Here is a 23,396-nt window from a genome sequence, read left to right on the forward strand (position 1 = left end):
TTAGAATGGACAGATGTTCGGATGTCTCTTTTATTGGTTTATTATACGTATGCTTAGGATGCCTAAAGGTGAATCAACAAACCTGCCGCGAAGACGTGCCTAGACTCATTCACTAAAGTTTGTTTTCATTCGCCGCCATGATGAATCCATGGAAGTTATAAGAGTAGCGATTTCATTGGACAGATATTTATATTTGACCAATGAACTAGAACGACACAAGCAGGTGTTCGGTAAGAGCTGTCGGGAAATCTCACGAGATTGCATTTCCAGTTATTTGATTGGTCGATTCTTTTAAAGCCTCAAAATTCAAAAATGGTTGACGTGCCTGCTTGGGCATGCTTGTGTTGTGTATGAAGCCAAATATTGTTTCGTCTATTGTTATTGCTTGTATTGTTTGTACAAGCATATGACTCGATTTGAATTGTTATATCCTTAATGACGAAGAAGTTACAAAACTTACGAAAGCTGCGGCAGGACAATTTTACATGGATGTTCAGGTTAGTTTTGGTCATTATAAAATAAATGTTTTTTTTTCACAACAAAATCATCACAAGAAGTAAATAAACCTGTTTTTTGTCAATTCATCAACACATCTGTTTTCTCATTGATCATTAGCCAATATTTAAACCTGATTTTTTTCTTCGTCTTACCATATGTTGTAAAAGTGAATATCCATTGTTTTCAAACTAAACCGTAAACACGTACGGCAAATGTAGCATGTCGGTCTAATGCATCATAACCAAAACAATACTTATTCATTTTGTTATTTTCCAGATGAGGGTCATATCTGTTTAACATTAAATCACAAATGCAAACGAAACATGATTTTCACAGAGGAAGTGGATCCAAGCCTCCTTGTATGGATGTTTACAGAGGGAGACAGAAAACCACCTTAGGCTTGGCACAGGGAACTCGACAGGTGGTACAAGAAGACGGAACAAATTACATTGTTATTGTTAACCAGCATTCACAGCAAGCAACAAAAGCACAGATACCAACAGCAGAAATGCTTTTAAAGACAACCAAACTTACCACAGCCCCTCAATTTGTTCTTACTGAAAACAAAAATAAAGTTTTGGGAACAAATACCAATGTCACTCAGGGAAAAGTTTGTCCTGTAGATGTGAAACCTCAAAGCAGAACCATATCTCGATGCAAAGGACACTTTGGAAATGACAGGAAAGAACACGTGAAAATCAATTTTTCAAATTTGGGGTTTGATAATTATGACAGTGCTTCTTCATCAGTGAATGTTTTCAAAGAGGAATCTGAAGTAAAGGAATGTACAGCAGCTGTTAAGTCAATAGATGAAGGATACTCAGAATCAATCATGACAGTTGAAAGTTTTATTCAACACCAACATCAAGGTTTAAACTTGGATGATGCACAAGAAGTGAAGAGTCCTTATAATGTATCAAAGTCTACCTACACCTCTTCCTCCCATATTGATCTTTCTGGGTCGTCTGGATACCAATCAGCTGGAGGTTCCAGTTGGCTGACCAGTCCGACGCCTTCTGATTTAGCATCACCAAGCCAAGACATTGCTGCAAGACAAGTGATACTTATCTCACCTGGTCCAAATGGTCCCAGTCGAGGTTTAGGTGATCAAAGCAATAGTGGATCAGTTGTGTCTAGTCGGGAATCCTCAAACTGCTCTATAACATCACCTGTCTCCTCGTTAGCATGTAATCTTCAAGGAACAGCTTTCTTTCAGTCTCCAGTTGGAGTTTCCCCAGTCCTCTCACAAATACAGCATGATTTGGGAAAGCCTCTTTCCAGCTCTACTCCTGTTGAAACTAAATCCACTTCATTGTCTAGCATAAATACATCAACAGGAGCTTCTCCAATTCCAAACATGAACATTCAGAAGTCAACACAGGTTGTCCCACCTTCATCATACCTCCCCTTAGGCAGTAAGGCTTCTGCAGCAAAATGTCTGAAATCAATGAACATTGTTTTGCCCAATTTGAATCAAATACCAAAAACAAATTCTAAAATGACAATTATTGAAAAGGGCATCAAACAAGAACCCCCGGAGCCACCTGATCCTCAAGCGGGGGAGGTAGTTATTCACATAAACATCAAGGAACAACAGACTACAGTCAAGATGGAAAGTGACCGATCTCGACCAAGCACGCCTCATCACCTGACAGAGCCTCAGTCTCCTGACATGAGCAATACACAAGGTAGTGATCTAAGTTTACAACGCTATTTCTAATGTGTCAGATGTTGTTACTTAACTGTGCCAAACTTATCTCGGCACATTTTTAGGGATTTGATGTAACAGTTCACTAGTTCTACCATACTCAATTGTAACATAAACTGGTACATGTATATTGATCAGCAACACAATATGTATGTTTTGTTGAACTGGCATATAAAAAATGGCATTTTAATACAATTTTGTCTATGAAATGTAGGAATTCATCAATTTGATAAAAACTTATAATGTCACTCTAGTGATATTTTAAATCATATCATTGCTAGTGATATACCTTTCATACATTTGACCAAGAATATTTTTGCTTTCTGGTCCCTGTGTTGAAATTTGCAGAATATCGGGTTCCAATATAAATGGAGCATTATGTTAATTAAGTTGATTTCCATCAAATAATTCCTGAGCGCATTTCTGATTTTCCGTAATTTGGTATAAAAAACAGTTTTGTAAGCAATTCTTATCGGGTAACAGCAAACATTGATGGAATATAACATATAGCAGCCTATTTGAATGGCTTCTTTTTGTCTAGGAGAATGTCAAACTATCTGATTTCAAAGTGTGCATTATTATTTCCGAAACTTTTCTGATGATGACTTCTTTTATGTTTGGAGTGCAGCTTTTTTTTTCATTCATTTTCCATTTAATATGTAGTAAAATATTCACACTCGTAAAAATATAGACATTCTATCATACTTGTGAAATAGATACTATGTCAAATAAGAAATGAATACAGTTTATATATGAGGTACTCAAAGGCTGTTTTGTAGTAAAGGTACCAGTTGTATGCTCCATTCATTATAATTTAAGTAAATTCTAATGAATAATATTTTGTATGTTTTGTACTTAACATAAGCTGATTATTTTTTTTAAATTTTTTTTTCAGACTGCTTAAATAATTCTCTCACGAACATGCACTGGCTGAAAGGTATCCAAGGCATCAATGAGCCAGTTCAGGGCAGTCCCAGGATAGCCCCTTCTCCTGTAGAGACCCCCAAAGGTGTTACCTCAAACCCTTTACAATGGCGGTGCCTCAGTATGTCAGATGTAGAAAAGGTGTGTAAAGAAACATCCCACAGCACATTTATGAGGCCAAACAAAACATTTTTTCTGTCTACTGTAACCTTACCTACCCTAATCTCTCTCTCTTAGATAAACCATATAAAACTATTTATTTTGAAAATTGCCTACCTACATACACTTAAGTTATAGAACATTTTACAGAAAACATATATTTCTTTGTTTGGCCTGATGTTTTTGTAAATTCGTCATACAGAATAAGATTGAAAATTTACCTTTCAAGGTCATTATTTTGGACTATGTAAACAGATTTCACCAATGTTTATCATGTTGAGCATAATTCATTATCCTGACAACAACCTGTATTTAAGACTAGGAGAGTGTCCTCCTTACTTAACTGTGAAAGGATAAACAGGACCTTGAACATAACTTGTTACTAAATAAACATGGACCGTTTTGAAATGCTGTTGACAAAGTACATGTTCATACAAATCATAGATATTTTCCTTCTCATGCAGATTGCCAGGGAGTGTGGTCGCCATAAAAGGCCACCATTTTCATACATGACATTGATACAGATGGGTCTGAACTCGCGAGAGGACAAGCGTATGACCCTGAGGGAGATCTGTCATTGGATTGAGGACACTTTTCCCTACTATAAACACACTGCGAAACCTGGCTGGAAGGTTGGTGGGAATACAGAGTCCAGTACCTGTATACATATTAAACTATTCTTTTCAGCAATTTGCTATTTTGATATGAAAATTGACTTTTTACTGTGATATTTATCTGTTGCATCAAGGGGTTTTAAAATGTTAATGAATCCCATAGGAACTAATGTAGTGGGATTCCACCCCCAATTTTACACAAATTCAACATATAATCATTAGTGATTATCTTGACAATGATATAGCTGGAGATGAACAGGAAAACGTTCTTGAAATCTAGAATAATATTTAATTGCTTTTAGCACTTATCAAATATATCATTGTTTTTAGAACTCCATACGCCACAATCTGTCTCTGTACAGTATATTTGAGAGGGAGAAATCCAAAAAGCATGGCTCCCACTGGACAATAAGGGATGATTGTCCTGAAAAGTCAAAATCAGTACCAGCCAAAGATGGACTTCGCAAAGGTAATGGTTCTTTTGTCCAATGTACCAATGAGTGAAGCTAGAGTTACTTCCCTTGTATGTGGATGTGTAGGGTTGATATTTCACATTTGGATTTTTACCAGAATAAAAAAAAAACAAAATTAATTTGTATGTAATCCATGGTTCAAGATGAAAATTGTTGTCGGTGTCAACCTGAATGATTCATCTAACAAGGTTGATTGGTCCTTCCTGAAGCTGAACAGAGCATATTTACCAAATCATGAATACCTGTTAGATAAACTGGTAAAGTACTGTTGGGTATTGAGAAGATTCTCTGGGTCTGCCTGGTCTGATGCTTCCATCTGTGATGGTACAAGTCAAAAGTGGCTTGTTTGTGTCAATAATCTTCATCTTCTTGTACGGAAAAAGCTGAAGAGTTGATGATAACTAATGCAGTGTTATTTGTTTCTATTGGGTGGTCATGTGACTTAGTAGTAGCACACTAGCCTTTCACTTAGACATCCAGGGTTTGTTCCCTGAGCAGACATGAAAAGGTATGGGAGTCGCCTATCCAACCATGTGGATTTTGTCAGAGTAAGGTTTCCTCCCACAATTAGACCACTCGGTTGCTTCTGTACATGCCAACAAGAGTGATATATATAAGCTGATAGATTGTTTCGTAATTGTTGTAATATAGTTTATATATATGAACTCAGAAATGACACATAGGAGTAATCAGGGGCAATGAAATAAATGTTGCTTTTATCAGGGATCAAGGAGGCATGTAAACTTGTAATGCATATAAAATACAACCACTGAATGCTTCCTAAAAGGTCTTTATGTTGTTATTTTTAATTTGTGTCCATTTCCTGTAATCTGTATCTATAACTTGCATGTCTCACTTTAAAATACTTGTATTAGGATACATGCACCGCAGTAGTTTCAGTCACTGTGATTAATTGAAAGTTTTTAAATATGCTTCATATTGTAAGAAAATATACCTTTATTTCTTTGGCACATCAAACATATTGATCAATGTACCACTGTGTAAGTGATCCATCCCAAATTTATTACAGGTGCTGGTCAGTTGGGGATTGGAACTATGCTTCCCATGGCCATTCCAACATTCTTACAGCAGTCACATGGGCCAAAAATAGCACTACCCCTTAACACTGCTGTAACTGACCGATCTAAAAAAGGTAAGAAAGTAAACAAGCCCTGTTTTTGTTATGTGTTGTCAGTTACAATAAAGTCTTTATGATAATGTTCCTTGAACAAGTTTAGGAACTAAAATAACATCATCGGAATGAAATGGAAATTATCTTCAGATGAAACTTCCACATAGAAGCAGTATGAGTCTTAAAGATATAGTTGTGTGTAAACAATGTGTATATTATTCAGGTCCACAGCCTATTCTGCCGAGACCAATGGCAGTGTCTCAGACACCGCTGCAGACCTATGCACTCATCCCCATACAGAACGTGGGTCAGGGACTCCAGCAGGGCCTCCAGATCCCACCCACTTCTCAGGGTCAACCAATGATCATTCAGCTAGCTAAATCTGGCCAGGGCTTGGCTAAATCAGGCCAGAGCCTAGCACAACACTCAAATCCTGGTAGGTATTTTAATATTGAGGCTCTAGATTCTTCATTTACATACAAGTATTCATTTATCCACTTTACTGAAATGACAATCTTGAGTTTGATGATTGGGATCTTAGGTTGCAAACTGCAATTTGGTTATTCATGAAAGAGCAATGGAGAAAATTATTAAGTTTGGAAAATTGTTTACATTTTCAATCTTCACAAAGAAAAAACCTTCAATATGATTTTAAAGTCTTCACATTTAACATAATTTCTTTCCTAACACTTATCTATGAGTGATGTTGTTTTAGAGGGAACACTTACCAACATAGCAATAAAGATGTCAATCTATTACCGGTGTCTGGAACCTTACATGTATATTGACAAATATCAAGTTATATTCCATGTATTTGACTCGAGATACAGACAATGTATGGTTTCTATCTAAATATTTATTCCTTATGTTATTGTCATCAAATTTCATAACATTGCCTTGTGTACAGATTTCATAACATTTCCATAACAGCAAAAAGATATCACTTTTAATGAAAAGATGAATTGTGTCATCTCTATACGATCCTTGTATCTATTATCGTAAAACTTCTCACTTTAACGAAAACTTAAATATTTTATATAAGTTACATTTCAGTCATCTGCGTAAGTTTGTTGTCATTATTTTGAAGACCTCATTTCCTGTCTGTCTGTTGTGAAGTTTAGGTGTGCCTTCCCCTCTGTGATATTGCATTTTAACTTGCCGGTAAAACAAATGCTATTTCATTTTTTGACAGAGTCCCCATTACTTTCTCCGTTGGTGCCAAACATTGAAGAGAAGCAATCCTGTACGCGCATTAAGAAGAAACGATATTCCAACATAGCCCCGAAGGAGTCTTCATTGTCGGCATCCTCTCCTAAACAATCCATCAGTATCGTACGTCAGGCTTGGATTGATTCGCAGAACAATAGCACTAGTGATGACAGTGATACAAGTCGACTGCGAGACATAAAGTGTAGTAGCTCATCTTCACACACCCAATCTGGTGCCAAGAAACCTAAGTTGCGACAAAGTCTTCCAAAGCCCAAGATTTACATGCGCACCACACCACCGTCTCGTAAGGGTAAAGCAAGAAGGAAACAGAAACTTGTGCCGAAGGAGCGGGAGCTGATGGCCGACAGTTCTGATGAAGAGTTGGAGAACCTAGAGCAGGAAGATCCATTGACCAATGTTTTATCCTGTAGTGACAGTACAACTTTATCTACGTCTACACCTCTAAAAGTCTGTGGTTTTCCCTCTCCTCAAATGCCTTCACCAATTGTTGGCTTAACTCCACTTCGTAATAGCGGACTTCTGGACTCTAGCTTCTTGGAGTGCTTGAAGGACTCGGATGCTGAATCCAAGGGCTTTTTGATATCTCCCGATATTCGTTGTGCAAAAAAGTTACCACTTGGGCAAAACAGAACTCCTCCCAACTCCTCAGTGTTAGATTTGAACTTCTCTTTTTCACAAACCCCCTTACGTTGTGATCCTGGCACAGACTTCGGAGGAGGCGACCATAACCAAAGTCTTTCAAAATTCTTGGCCGAGTTTCCAATTGACACAAATATGATGGAAGATGGACTTCCTGTAGACATTTCTAACTTAAATTGGAGTATCGGAGAACAAGACCAGAGTCCATTGGGAGGTAGCTGATTCAGGCCTGTTCTAGGGAAAAAACTGATTCAGGCAGGTTCTTTTCAGGAACATCTTACGTATGCTTGTCAGCTGGTCCAGGCACAACTGACAAAGTAGTAACACATTCTGTTATAGAACAGAGCTTAAGGCATGTAGAGCACAAGTAACAAAGCAGTGATATAAAGAACAGTTGATTCAGATGTATCTTTCTAAAGAATGGCCTGTTGATTCATGTATGTCTGAAATATCCATTGAACATCTGATGCAGGCATGTCAGGCGCATTTTTATTTGAAAATATCATGACCGAAGTCCAAAATTTGTATTACTATGTTGTAAAATCATGTTTGAGACGTGGAGGGAGAGAGTGATTTTATCTGTAAAATGCAACAGAAAATCTGTATAAACACACACATGTTCACACTTCTAGACCTAGCACAAGCTTTAAAAGCAACTTCTTTAGAGAAAAAAATGAGTACATCTTTAAAATTTTGAAGGGTTTTCAAATTTTTATCTAAGAATACTAAGTTAGCATCACCTATGACCAACAAAACATTTATCTACTTTATTTTTTCTGGCTCTCTGTTTTTCGCAGATTTGGTCATAAAATACAAGTTGGAAAAAAATTGAACCATTAAGTTCTTTCTGTCATGTATATCACATAAACATGTTTTTAATACAGAGATAAATCACATCACATCAAAGCTTTTTAAGAAAAGTACACTGATGTGATCTTGATTATACTTGAAGCACAGTATGTATATATATATTTGTCTTTTCAAAACATTATGCAGTAAAAACACATCTGTACGTGCTGTGGAGATGTCATTTACTTTCATTAAAGATCCAATTAATGTATGCATATACATATACATGTACAGAATAATGATGAATATTTGTAGGATGGGGTGGGATTTTCATTGAATTTGTGGCAACTGTCATAAATTGATATATCCAAGAGGTGACAATTTATGACTTGGAAAAGGAAAGTTATGTTTGATGAAGACCCACGAAAAGATAGATTAAGAACCACTTCTCTGATGAAGTAATGAAATTATATATCCTATTTAACTCTTAGCCTGATTTTCACAGCCACTAGTCCACATATATGTAATTTGACTGAGAATTGTTCAAAAATAAATTGACAGATGTACATGAAATGTTTCCTTTGTACAACATGTATACAATATATTAAGTGTTTTTACAATCACACAGTGACTTATAGTGGATAGAATGCATTATCACTAAACTTGCAGGATTTCTAAATTATGAACACACTCTTGGTCTGGCTATCAGAAATATAAATAAATTGTACATAACACTTCTTTAAACTTCTTGTCGACAAAATGTTCAACCTTCAACTCAAGTATGATAACTTGGGTCATGCCAAAAAAGTGTTGCTTCAAACTTTAAAATGATCCTTATTTTTGCCACCTTTATGGGGATCATTAGCTGTGTAGATTTTTATCTTGCTTCTGAATGTGTAGACGTCCCATTGTGATTAGTGATATTCCATAGACAGACTTGCAATGTATCCAGATTGTACCATACATTTTCCAGTATTTGGTTATAAGCCCCCACCATGCTACATCTGTAGTGTTTACTTCATCTTACATTCGAGGACACCTTGTGTTATCTTGATTTGTCAAGTAATGTTTTGTTAAGATTTGTATAAAACTCAGGTGTTACATGTAATTGTGTATAAAACTCTTCTGTTGTTATGGAATACAAACATACCCTGTGTATGTTGACCGAGATTTTCCGTCACAATTGATCGTGCCTTGTGACCTTAAATTATTAAAATAATTTTACAGATACATAAGATGGTTGTCATTTGATTTTATTGTGTGATTGAGCCTGTTTGTTTATAAGGACAAACAGGTTTTTCAGGTCTTTGAATGTAACAATTCAGACATAAATGGAAATTGACATGTGAATATCATAAACGGTCCTGAAATCTTGACAGAAAGCTGAAGAAAATATATATGTAGGGCAGAGTCAGGGAGAGTGGGGCAGCATTGTCGGAGAGGGTGGGGCAGTGATGTAGGTGAGGGTTGTGCTGTGATTTTTTTGGGGAGGAGGAGCAATGTAGGGGAAGGTGGGGTATTAATTGAAGGGAACTAGAGACAGAACTGTAGGAGAGGGTTAGGAATTAATGGAGGTTGGGATAGTAATGTGGGGGTAAGATGGGTAGCAAGGGGACAAAGCATAGTTTGTCATACAAATGACAAAGGAAAACTTCTCCATGTACATACATACAATGGAGTAGGATTTGAATTACTAGTGATAACTTGATTTTATGCTAATTGTTATAAAAATTTTCTGTTTGCTTTTCAGTATTCATAATATGGCTTGTATAATCAGTCAAAATTATGTTTTGAAACTAAAAGCATCATAAATACTCACGGAACTGTTTTATATGTACTAATCACAGACACCAACACAAATGATGAGGATACTTACGATTCATAAAACACCACTGAATAGACGCATGCTCCTTGCACCGGGACATACGCCGCAAACTCAAGTTCAGCACAGTTCACTTACAAGAAATTTTCGCTGGTCCCTGATTGGCTTGTTATGCGAGCATTTTTCACTACCAGAAATTGTAAGCTATTGTTTCTGGTTGTCCCTTTTTAGGTTTAGCTGGACTAAATAAAGTCTGCTTTTGACTCAATATGTTAATCTATTATGTGAAAATATTCTGATAGTATTTAATTATTTACACAGATGCACAGAAAAATAATGACTGTCAGTACAGTATATTGTATATACAGAACCAATCTAAAACATAAATAATAAATAGGTAAATAGATAAATAAATAGGTCAATAAATAAACAGGTAAATAGATAAATAAATAAATAAATAGGTCAATAAAGAAAGAGTTTAAAGGAAATATACAGAGCTGTAATTCAGTCTGTATATAGATTAATACAAGACTTGAACTTTTCAATATACACGGCACTTGGAGAATGTGTCTACTAAATCAAATGATACGCATACATATTGAAATACAACAATGTCGCTAGATACCAACCCAAATGTTTCAACATGTTTGAAATTGACAGGTTCTTGTGAAATGTACCCTCTTTGGAACTTGCAACACATTTCCAGTGACTTGCTTATCAATTCTGATAAACAGAATTTTCTTATCCAATGTTTACATGTTTGTTTGTATCTTATTGGCAGATAAATCCATAAATATTTTTTTCAAGAAGTTCTTCGCTCATTCCTCATCTTTGGGAATTCACACTTCATAACCAGAGGAAACCAACCAAGTTTCTGCTGTAAAATGAGCTAAAATACATGAATCCATGTATTATTGAGTCCAATAAAAAAACAGAAACGAAACCTGTACACCACCATTTTGTCTGTCATTACAAGCATAGATCTGATATGCTTGGCACATTAATTCAGCCAGTTTAGTCTGTCCACTAAACAAATCGACTCTACAACACAAGAACAAGTGACCTGAAATAACAGTATGGGCTAGTAAGCTCCTTATACTAAGAAGAAAAAACTTGAGCCATTCTGAGCATTCATGTTCTATGGGGTCCAATATGTTAAAATGTATGCTAAACTTTAAAGATGGTGTGAACTGTAGCCCACTTAGATGGTTAGCGATGCAAGATGTAACGTTTAATGGAAAGCATTAACGAACAGGCAAGCATGCAAGCCCATTGGGCCTCTTGTATTGGGTGTTCGTTTGGGCAGACAATCCTCTGTAAATATCTATAGGTTTTATTATTATGCAGTGCACTTGGTTGTGGTCCCACTTGGTCACACTATCGTCCCTTTATCTTATTGAAGTTTGAGGACAGTACATCAGAGTAGTGGTCTAACATTATCAATGTCTGCATGGAATCTTAAAAGCACGATAGATGACAAAGAACTTGAATTCTGTGGAACAAAATAATCTTGGCACCCAACATTCTATGATTTCATTGGTTCTAAAAGAGTTTGGTCTTTCTTGTTCTTTTCTCCTAATCAGCTGTTGTATAGACATGTGTCTGTTCTATTGACATGTGTCTGTAGTATTGACATGTGTCTATTGTATTGACAGGTGTCTGTAGTATTGACATGTGTATGTTGTATTGGCAGTATATGTCTTGTATAGACATGTGTCTGCAGTGTTGACATGTGTCTTTTGAATAGACATGTGTCTGCAGTATAGACATGTCTGTAGTATTGACATGTGTCTGTTGTATTGACATGTGTCTGTTGTATTGACATGTGTCTAGTATTGACAGGTGTCTGTTGTATTGACAGTATATGTCTTGTATAGACATGTGTCTGTAGTATTGACATGTGTCTGTTGTATTGACATGTGTCTAGTATTGACATGTGTCTGTTGTATTGACATGTGTCTAGTATTGACATGTGTCTGTTGTATTGACTGTATATGTCTTGTATAGACATATGTCTGTTGTATAGACATGTGTCTGCAGTATAGACATGTGTCTGTAGTATAGACATGTCTGTTGTATTGACAGTATGTATCTTGTATTGACAGTATGTGTCTCTTGTATTGACAGTATGTCTGTTGTATTGACAGTATGTGTCTGTTGTATTGACATGTGTCTGTAGTATTGACATGTGTCTGTTGTATTGACATGTGTCTGTTGTATTGACATGTGTCTGTTGTATTGACAGTATGTGTCTGTAGTATTGACATATGTCTGCAGTATTGACATGTGTCTGTTGTATTGACAGTATATGTCTTGTATAGACATGTGTATGTTGTAAAGACGTGTCTGTAGTATTGACATGTGTCTGTTGTATTGACATGTGTCTAGTATTGACATGTGTCTGTTGTATTGACAGTACATGTCTGTTGTATTGACAGTACATGTCTGTTGTATTGACAGTATGTCTGTTGTATTGACAGTATATGTTTTGTATAGACATGTGTCTGCAGTATTGACATGTTTTTGTTGTATAGACATGTGTCTGCAGTATAGACATGTGTCTGTAGTATTGACATGTGTCTATTGTATTGACAGTATGTATCTTGTATTGACAGTATGTCTGTTGTACTGACAGTATGTCTGTTGTATTAACATGTGTCTGTAGTATTGACATGTCTGTTGTATTGACAGTATGTGTCTGTTGTATTGACAGTATGTCTGTAGTATTGACATGTGTGTTGTATTGACAGTATGTGTCTGTTGTATTGAAAGTATGTATCTGTTGTACAGAAAGTATGTGTCTACTGTTTGATATTATGCTAATAACAATAAAACTGAATTTTATATGTAAATATTTATTTTATATATTTAATATTATAAGATATAACAACATTCTCTCTCTTGTGTATAAAGGCACTAACACTTCAACATTAGAAAAATAATCTGACATTAAATTGGTAAACATTTCACTAAAATTGGCAGTGTCATGTGAAAGTTTCACATTTGTGATGCTGAAGCGGGTTCTAAGTATTAATCAGTCTGATTATGAGAAATATTTAAATGTTATGGGAAAAATGGTATTATAAAAATGAATTCTTATTATTACTGCGAAAAATGTCATTGGTTCATAATAACTTACAATTCTTGGCATAATTTCAATTTGATATGAAAATTTATGCAAGAACTGGACCTCTATCAGAAATGATCCAACATCTTCAGTAACAAGATCTAACAGTATTTTAAACTGATAATGGATAGTTAATTTGTTACAGTCTACATCAGTCCTGAGACCTCACACTTGTACTGACTACCTGGACACACATAATGATACCAGTATTAGAACATTTTCCTCATGTCATCAGGTGTCAGTTCACGTCCTCTGTAAGGTACAGACTTGATGTTGTATCTGTTGTCCTTAAACTGTAACAACTAACACGATGTCAGTCTGATATTGCAGATATTGTCCAAAAACAATGTACAGACTGTTCCATTCTGATATAGGGGACATATTGGTCAGCGCTTTTGTAGACGTACAGACTGTTCCATTCTGATATAGGGGACACATTGGTCAGTGCTTTTGTAGACATACAGACTGTTCCAACCTTCTGATAAAGGGGACATATTGGTCAGCACTTTTGTAGACATACAGACTGTTCCAACCTTCTGATAAAGGGGACATATTGGTCTGCGCTTTTGTAGACGTACAGACTGTTCCATTCTGATGTAGAGGACATATTGGTAAGCTCTTTTGTTGACATACAGACTGTTCCATTCTGATATAGGGGACACAATGGTCAGTGCTTTTGTAGACATACAGACTGTTCCAACCTTCTGATAAAGGGGACATATTGGTCAGCGCTTTTGTAGCCGGACAGACTGTTTCATTCTTCTGATATAGGGGACATACTGGTCAACCTGTTGTAGATGTATAGACTGTTCCATTCTCTTGATATAGGGGACATGTTTGTTAGTTTTTTTTTTTGGCAGATGTACAAGCTGTTCCATTCAGCTGTTATAGGGAAATAACAGGCTTTTCCATTTCACCTATACAGTGGATATATTGGACTGTTCCATGGTGCTGATACAGAATGGACATGTTGGTCAGTATTTGTTGTGAAAGGGGTCCGCTCCCAGGATAGGTAACAATGGTTGGACAATATCGCTGATCACAGCAAACGCCTGCAAAATAGCCAAGTCAATATAATCATGCAGTGTTTGATACCATGCTATAATTATATCTCTGTATAAGCCTGATAATACCGACACATCATCAACACTTTTTGTACTTGATTCATAATGACCTTTAACCTCACTAAACTTTGACCATTAGGAATATGAACCTGCCACATAATCTTTTATGACTTTAAAGAAAGACAAACTAAAATATCTTAACTAATGATAAGCCCAGGTCTGGTAATAAGCCCATCCATTTTTTTTTCGCTGTACAGGTGTACAATGATAATTTTAATGTCCTTTAGTAAGCCAATCCTTGGATTTTGAATCATGATTAGTGTGTTAACTCCCTTGGCTTATTGTAAAAAGGGTTGGAAGATGGGAACATCGTACAAGTATGGTTAAACAAGACTTGCATGAAGTCACAATGTCCAATCATTCACTGCCAAAGTGACTAAAATTCATGGCACCCATTCGAAAAGTGCCTGGACACGTACAACAAAGCATGGTAGGTCTTTGACACAGTGATAGTTTGTTAGGTTCATAGTCTCATGAACAGCCATAGTCATTTTGAGGCAGGTTTTCCTTGTAGCAGCTGATGGTGACCTCAATGAACAGCATACTGGAGGAGCTTAAAAACAATTAAGGCAAAGTCTCTTGCCCAAGGACACCACCATGTCAGCATAAATTGGACTGTTTCTCAGCTTCCTGAGAAACACAAACCACTATGGGTAAGGGGTGTTGAACTGTGCACCATTATAATCTACACCTGAGGTTTGGTACATCAACCATTCGACCCAATAAGCTATCACATCCCCCCTCCCCCCTCCCCTCCCCTTCCCGCCTCGAACACAATGAGAAATATACAAGTTAATGTAGATATATTCTTACAGCCGTGGTGTTGATGGTCATAAATCGGATGTAGAGTCCTGAGATTCCCACTTTGTTTGTTATTGGACTGACACTACACATTGTGTCTGTGTCGTACTCCTCACCTACAAGTTAAAACCATAAAATATTCAAAAACTTAAACTCCAAACCACTTCATTGGTTTAAATCGTAAGGAAAGTTAAACTGACTTAGAAAGGATGGATCAATTATGGAGACTGCCATAGCAACATGAAGTAAATACTTTCTATGTCATACTTATGACAAATTTAAAGGTAATTACAACTTAGCAATTATGACGTAGCTATGTTGTAATTACGAGATGCATATATGTTATAATTATGACGTAGCTATGTTATAATTACGAGATGCATATATGTTATAATTATGACGTAACTATGTTGTAATTACGAGATGCATATATGTTATAATTATGACGTAACTATGTTATAATTACGAGATGCATATATGTTATAACTATGATGTAGCTTTGTTGTAATTACGAGATGCCTATATGTTATAACTATGATGTAGCTATGTCAAAACTACGAGATAACTATAAATTAAGGTATGACGTAGCTATGTCGTAATTACGAGATGCCTATATGTTATAATTATGACGTAGCTATGTCGTAATTACGAGATGCCTATATGTTATTATTATGACATAGCTAAGTTTTAAATACGAGATGCCTATATTTCATGATTATGACAGTAATTATGAGATAACTATATGTCATCATTATGACATAGCTAAGTCGTAATTACGAGATAACTATAAATTAAGGTATGACATAGCTATGTCGTAATTACGAGATAACTATAAATTAAGGTATGACATAGCTAAGTCGTAATTACGAGATAACTATAAATTAAGGTATGGCATAGCTATGTCGTAATTTCAATGACCAGATTTCTGTTTTAACTAAATACTCATACGACCTTACAGGCATTACTGTCTTCTATGAGGTTATGATATGATCCTATTCTAATGCAAATGAATATGATGAGAGAAAATGATACATTTAATACTACCAAGCCTTAAGCTTTGTATACAGAGTTCTGATAGTAAGAATTCAAATCATACAGAGTACAGTGGGTAAGTGTGAAACTTTATTACCAAACTGTTTTTTTGGCGTGAGTGTCTTCTGAAGGTGTGCACATATGTCCTGGAGCTTATTGCCTAGTATCACACAGGTACCTGTCACCTGTAATTATATAAACAATAAATAAATTTAAACCTGTCTGATCTGTATTTTTATTCATCTGACAAACTTGTTATGGTTGCAAGAAACTATGATTTTAACTTGACGTTGAACAAACTTTTCCCAAAAAGGAAGATCTTTTTTAAACAAATCATTTCTGTGAATTTTTTTTTCCCTAAACTGAACCTGTGCTATCTAGGAGACTGTTTCCAACAAAGTGGAGAAACCATGATCTATTGTTAAAGTGCGGTGTCCTCAGCAGCTGGTTGCACCCTAACTGAACAACATACAGGAGGCCAAGGACATGCCATCAAGTGTATATTAAGATAAAGTGTCTTGCCCAAAGATAAAAACACATCAGCAGAGACCAATCCATTTCTCAGCTTCTTTAGAAACACCATGGGTAAGGAGTGTCGTTGCCATCTTGGATCTTACCTGATGTTGCATTTACCAGTACTCCAACTAAACCACTAAGCAGCACAAATGTATACCTGAATATTCTACAGACAGTACGATAGGAAATGTCACTGCTGGTGTGAACATTGTACATCACAGATGTTGTTGAGAGTCAACACGTGATCAGTGTTACAATTATTGAGTAAAAATCTACAGATTTCAGTTATGTACACCAATTTATAATTACACATTTACTCACAAACAATACATAAACACCAAGTCCTTATTTCTCAGCAACCTACTTTATATTTTTTCATTGACTGGTGGATGGTAAGGTAGGGTGAATCTTGCATCAGAACTTGGTCCTTGAAGATCAACTTCCCATCCACTTTGATCTCTGTTCTATTGAGATACCTGTCATCAACAGAAATAAGTCATAAGCATCAATGGACTACTGATGGATCTGTAGGAGTGTTCGAAATAGGAAGCATGTTATATTAAGCTGACATGTTAACAGCATTGGTCTAGTACTAGATTTACCTGCTGAACTGGTCCAGGTACACAACACTGAACCAGTACTAGATTTACCTGTTGAACTGGTCCAGGTACACAACAATGAACCAGTACTAGATTTACCTGTTGAACTGGTCCAGGTACACAACAATGAACCAGTGCTAGATTTATCTGTTGAACTGGTCCAGGTACACAACACTGAACCAGTGCTAGATTTACCTGTTGAACTGGTCCAGCTACACAACAATGAACCAGTACTAGATTTACCTGTTGAACTGGTCCAGCTACACAACACTGAACCAGTGCTAGATTTACCTGTTGAACTGGTCCAGGTACACAACTCTGAACCAGTGCTAGATTTACCTGTTGAACTGTTCCAGGTACACAACACTGAACCAGTGCTAGATTTACCTGTTGAACTGGTCCAGGTACACAACACTGAATCAGTGCTAGATTTACCTGTTGAACTGGTCAAGGTACACAACACTGAACCAGTGCTAGATTTACCTGTTGAACTGGTCCAGCTACACAACAATGAACCAGTGCTAGATTTATCTGTTGAACTGGTCAAGGTACACAACACTGAACCAGTGCTAGATTTACCTGTTGAACTGGTCCAGGTACACAACACTGAACCAGTGCTAGATTTACCTGTTGAACTGGTCCAGGTACACCACTCTGAACCAGTACTAGATTTACCTGTTGAACTGGTCCAGCTACACAACACTGAACCAGTGCTAGATTTACCTGTTGAACTGGTCCAGCTACACAACACTGAACCAGTGCTAGATTTACCTGTTGAACTGGTCCAGCTACACAACACTGAACCAGTGCTAGATTTACCTGTTGAACTGGTCCAGGTACACAACACTGAACCAGTGCTAGATTTACCTGTTGAACTGGTCCAGGTACACAACACTGAACCAGTGCTAGATTTACCTGTTGAACTGGTCCAGGTACACAACACTGAACCAGTGCTAGATTTACCTGTTGAACTGGTCCAGGTACACTACTCTTAACCAGTACTAGATTTACCTGTTGAACTGTTCCAGGTACACAACACTGAACCAGTGCTAGATTTACCTGTTGAACTGGTCCAGGTACACCACTCTGAACCAGTACTAGATTTACCTGTTGAACTGGTCCAGGTACACAACACTGAACCAGTGCTAGATTTACTTGTTGAACTGGTCCAGGTACACAACACTGAACCAGTGCTAGATTTATCTGCTGAACTGGTCCAGGTACACAACACTGAACCAGTGCTAGATTTACCTGCTAAACTCCCATTCCTCATTTCTAGCCACTCTACCAGCTGTGAGCCAGTCCAGATACACAACATTGGCTGTGTTACAAAGCTGTATCTCCTGAAAAAAGTTATTATTAAGATTTATATGATAAACTGATGTGCGATGCAGTGAAGTATGATTAATTTCTGTAATACGTTTATTCATCCTAATATCACAACAAACCTGACCAATCATAACATTACAGAGTTAGTAACTCTGGTGCCCCATGTAACCATAACTTACAAGTAACCATAGGCCTGTTTGTTTATGCCGACAGACCAGTTCGTTGGCACTTCAAATGTAATATTGCAAGCGTAAATCAGGACAGACCTTCTAATATTTATTCCAGCTCTTCAAAGACTTAGTCACTCACCAGAAACCAAAATAAAATCAGGAAAAATGTCCCTTTTTCATTAAAAATTGACCCCAGTACTGGTACTGATGGTCACATTAATAAAGGAAAAGTTACCTCATATCTTATAATGTAAGGGAGACAACTTTTATCATACACACTTTAATTATCTCTTCATTTGTATATTATTACAAGTATACATCACTTCTATATAACTTTGTAATCTGAGACTTTGTCACTCTAATATAATATCTTTGTATCTTGTTTTGTATTTTGAGACTTTGTCACTCTAATATAATATCTGTATCTTGTTTTGCATTTGAGACTTTGTCACTCTAATATAATGTCTTTGTATCTTATTTTGCATTTGAGACTTTGTCACTCTAATATAATATCTTTGTATCTTATTTCACATTTTGAGGCTTTGTCACTCTGATATAATATTATTTGTCTTGTTTTGTATTTTGAGGCTTTGTCACTCTAATATAATATCTTTGTATCTTGTTTTATCACATTTTTGTAATGTAATATCTACATGATTACATGAAAGTGTATATTTTAGTAAATCAGGATGTACCTCATTTCTGTTACAAACCTGTTTAACTATGGGGTTTGTTTGTTCATCATGACGTACCTGTGTTTGTGTATATGTGGCATCCTTGTAACATACGAGGTAGTCAGGTAACACACACAGGAGTGCCTCCTTACCAACAGAATATACAAACGACTGAGTTGTCTGGCGTCCATCTTCACAATGATACACCTGGAGAGGAATGGGCAAATACAGAACAGGGGACATTCAGAATAGATTATCTTATACATTACAAACCAAACAGCAATCTGCATCCATCTCCATAATGAATTTGATAATAATTTCATACTGATTTCTCAGACTTATTTATCAAGCTTATTTCAGCTGAGAATGGTCATCATTTATTTATACAAATAAAGATAAGAAAAAAGGTATCGTATGGTCATCAAACTGATTTCAAGTCCTGAATGGAGCTAATTTCTGGTCTCTAGATGAACTCTGACCTTTGTAGCCTCTTGACTGGTTAGTAGACCACAGCAGCCATCTTGGATGTCAATCTCCATGGAAACCTTGTCTCCGCCAACCAACCCTCCACCAAATGTAATCGGAAAAATCCAGCGACATGTCTTATTACCAATATGTTCGGGTACAAGGATTTTCATCTATCGAAAAAAATATTTAGACAAGATAATGAAAAGATAAATAAATGTTCCCAACAAGCATGTGTCTGATTCACTTTTCATAATACAAATTCCTCTCCGCCCTCCCTCCTCTATAAAACACCCACAAGATACTAGTATTTGATAGTCAACATCTCAGACAATCCCAATTCCTCTCTGCCCTCCTCCTCCCCTATATAACGCTCACTGGATAATGATATTTGACAGTACCCCCCCCCAACATTCCCCCCCCCATACAGATAATATTTGACAGTTCTACTTTTGACAATCTAACTTTCCCCTCTTCTTTTTCTATCTAGTACTCACAGGGTAACGATATTCGATAGTCACTGCTTCTGACAGTTTAAATTGCTCGCCCTTTTTCTCTACTTGTGCTTCTAAGACCACCTTCGCTGTTGGTCCCTGCGATTGCTTGGACATCGTCACGGCTTTTGTCTGTTCAATTTTACTGTTATCTGTGACAAGCTGTTCGTAACAAAAAATATTTCATCATAGAAATGTGTTTCAGCAATTTTTGTTCTAATCAACAGGAACATAAGGATTTGTCAATGTGAATGTCGACCTAACCTGGTCTGTATTGAAAATCACCATTCTGTAAAACTGACGACCATTTACATCTTTGGCAGGTTTTTTTCACAACCTAAATAAGAAGCAAACATCAACACAGCTCTCCAAGGGAACCAATCATTAACCTCATGAATAATGCTTTGTAATCACTGCAACACTGAAATGGCATGTTTATTTCAGCATTGAACTTTTTTCAGTTGACATTCATGGGCAAATGAATGCCATCAGAATTAGGGCAAATTCAATAAAACGTGCTAATTGCTCAACATTGAACAATGCCAACGGATGCCAATTTTAAACAATTCAATGCTTTTATTTATCAGTTTGAATTTTCACCCTGTTATAAGAGGAGGCAACCTCAATTTGTTTACGTTACATGTGATATCCCTACGCCATTTGCAGTGAATTAGCTGGTAACATACACCTGACCTTGATGAGGCTATACCGAAGCAATATAAAACAATGGTAAATGTTGATAAAACTGTAATGATGTCAGTGTAAACATTACCAACTCTACTTGGATTAGATTTAAAGTCTTTCCAACACTTTCACATTTGCATTTGGCTTGCCCAAAGATATTTTTTTAAAATTTTTTTGTGACAGAGTTAGTTATATTTGAACAATTTGATAGTCATTATATATCATTTTGGTAAGTTGTACCAATAACAGCCATCCGTCTTTCAACAATTTTATCAAAACATAGATAATTAGATCTAACATCCTTCAGAAAATCTTCACAAAGTGTAGGTGTTCTTCAAGAGATGGAGTCCTGGTGTAATACTGAGTCCAGTTCCAGAGCAGTTATTGGAAGATAAGACAAGACAGCATCTGTCCAGCTGAACCTTCCCACCGAACGCTGTCTGGTCATATCTACTGTTAATTTTATCAAAAGTTTTTTCTTCTGCAATTTTTTTCAATAAAGGCTTACAGTTCAGACGAAAAATGATACTGGAGATTTGAGATCTACCATAAGCTTTTCTGTGTGTTTGAATTAATATGATAAATTTCAATTTTCATGATTATCTCCCCTCCCTCCTTTTTCATGTGTGCAACTTAATTGTTGAAGGGGAGGCAAAGGAAAGTATATTGTACTCTAGTATTGATTCTTTGAATTCTTTGTATAAAAATATTCTCCTGGTTTTTTTTTCAATTAATGGTATATACAACCTCTAGTTGTACAAATAATTTTATTCTTCAAAGATTTTTGGCTTTAGTTTTCAGAAAAACAATTCCAGTCTTTTTTGTCTTCTTTTTATGCTAGAAAAATCTAATTCTTTTGATATATCACTATGTATATATATATGTCACTATGTATATATATCACTATGTATATGTATATATATATATATGTCACTATGTATATATATATATGTCACTATGTATATATATATATGTTTTACAGTTTAAACTTTAACAAAAACAGTCAACTCTGTTTTCATACCTTTTATACACAGCTGTACACTCCTGTAATTTTAGAAGAAAACAACAACTTGTACACAAAAGCTGACACACATCTGAACACATGCAAATGTGTATATAAAAAACCTATATACAGCTAGCTTGCACTTGCCTATGTATAACTTACAAAAAACATACAAGTATGCATAGATAAATTAGATAACATATTTATAGTAAAAATACACACATACCCAGGCATGTAGAAAAAATACACCTGTGTACATGTGTGTTTACAAAACCACATATGTCGTACATGTGTGTACATAAAATAACCAGTACATATTTACAAATGTATAGTAAAACACACCTGTATAACGTGTACACACGTGACTATAGTAGAGAACCTGTATACAGATGGTTTACACAGGTCAGGTGTTCTGCAAACACCCGTGCACTGCCAAAATATGGACTTATATATATATATATATATACCTTAAGTCCGTTGCAAAAAAAAACATGATATATGCATACAAATGACAGTTTGATTCACATGAAAGTCGGTCCCTTACCATACTTCGGGGATGTGACTCCGTATCAGTGGACGGGCAATGTCGCAGCTACTTGTCATAGAGTTCTAGTCGGTAGAGACAACAATTCATGTAATTCGTTTTTTCTAACTGCATTTGTTTTGTGATCCGTGCTGTGTTGTTGACATGCGCACGTAGTGTATGTACAATGTCTTATTAAACACAAAAGGGACATCGTAATCGGGTTACGAAGGCATCTTCTTACTATGACCTATTTAATAACAGAGTTATCTCCCTTATTACTCTGCCCAAGTGAAATCATCAACAGAAACTTGTAAAATTTTGTTAGATAATTTGTCAAAATCCAAGATACGTATGTATTCTTTTGTAGATTTTTTTCGATTGCACCCAAAACTGAATCACAAACACAAGAGAACCAAGGCAAACCCATACATACACGTTTGTGAAGAGGATTCATCTGTTTCTTCCAAGATATATAGCGGCAAAAAGCCTTTGCATTAAAAATCCAAGAAACGAATTTTATTTTATCGATGTCTTATTCCTAAAATTGCAGCTGTCCGTCTACAGACAGAGGAAAATCTTTATACGAAGGGAGCAATCTATAGAATAATAGCAAATAACAATGACAGTTCGAAGGATCCTTTTGAATGATATCATAGACCGGCCTCCTGGCGCGTAGCTGCCTAATATCTTTTTCACAAAAAAAAAAAAAAAAAATGCCACGCCATCCTGATTTCTTTCCAGGGGGATGAAGACAAAAATGGAAGTCATAAACCATACATAAATTGTGCCCCCTCATGCATTCCTGAATCCGCCCCAGTTTAAACGTTTAAAGTCAAGAATGAGAATTTCTGCTTGACAGTATCT

At 36.1% G+C, this 23,396-nt stretch overlaps 2 protein-coding genes across 2 annotated transcripts; one reads left to right on the forward strand and one right to left on the reverse strand.

Annotated features, from left to right (window-relative positions):
* Nucleotides 1–465: 465 nt before the first annotated feature.
* Nucleotides 466–7,600, forward strand: LOC132544893 (uncharacterized). Its single transcript, XM_060208545.1, has 8 exons — nucleotides 466–497; nucleotides 775–2,186; nucleotides 3,102–3,271; nucleotides 3,754–3,921; nucleotides 4,234–4,372; nucleotides 5,407–5,529; nucleotides 5,732–5,944; nucleotides 6,701–7,600. The coding sequence occupies exons 2-8, from the start codon at nucleotides 809–811 to the stop codon at nucleotides 7,597–7,599; spliced, it is 3,090 nt and encodes a 1,029-aa protein (XP_060064528.1). The 5' UTR covers nucleotides 466–497; nucleotides 775–808; the 3' UTR covers nucleotide 7,600.
* A 6,456-nt stretch (nucleotides 7,601–14,056) lies between these two features.
* LOC132544894 (uncharacterized) lies at nucleotides 14,057–22,625 on the reverse strand. Its single transcript, XM_060208546.1, has 9 exons — nucleotides 22,551–22,625; nucleotides 20,323–20,481; nucleotides 19,840–19,998; nucleotides 19,439–19,567; nucleotides 18,439–18,530; nucleotides 16,953–17,064; nucleotides 16,170–16,257; nucleotides 15,053–15,156; nucleotides 14,057–14,167 (listed from the first exon to the last, which is right to left on the reverse strand). Exons 1-9 carry the CDS (start codon nucleotides 22,551–22,553, stop codon nucleotides 14,090–14,092), a joined length of 924 nt encoding a protein of 307 aa, XP_060064529.1. The 5' UTR covers nucleotides 22,554–22,625; the 3' UTR covers nucleotides 14,057–14,089.
* Nucleotides 22,626–23,396: the final 771 nt, after the last annotated feature.

Source organism: Ylistrum balloti, unplaced genomic scaffold, assembly GCF_031769215.1.
Source record: "Ylistrum balloti isolate Yb309-2 unplaced genomic scaffold, AGI_CSIRO_Ybal_v1 Utg369812, whole genome shotgun sequence".
NCBI classification, from domain to species: domain Eukaryota; kingdom Metazoa; phylum Mollusca; class Bivalvia; order Pectinida; family Pectinidae; genus Ylistrum; species Ylistrum balloti.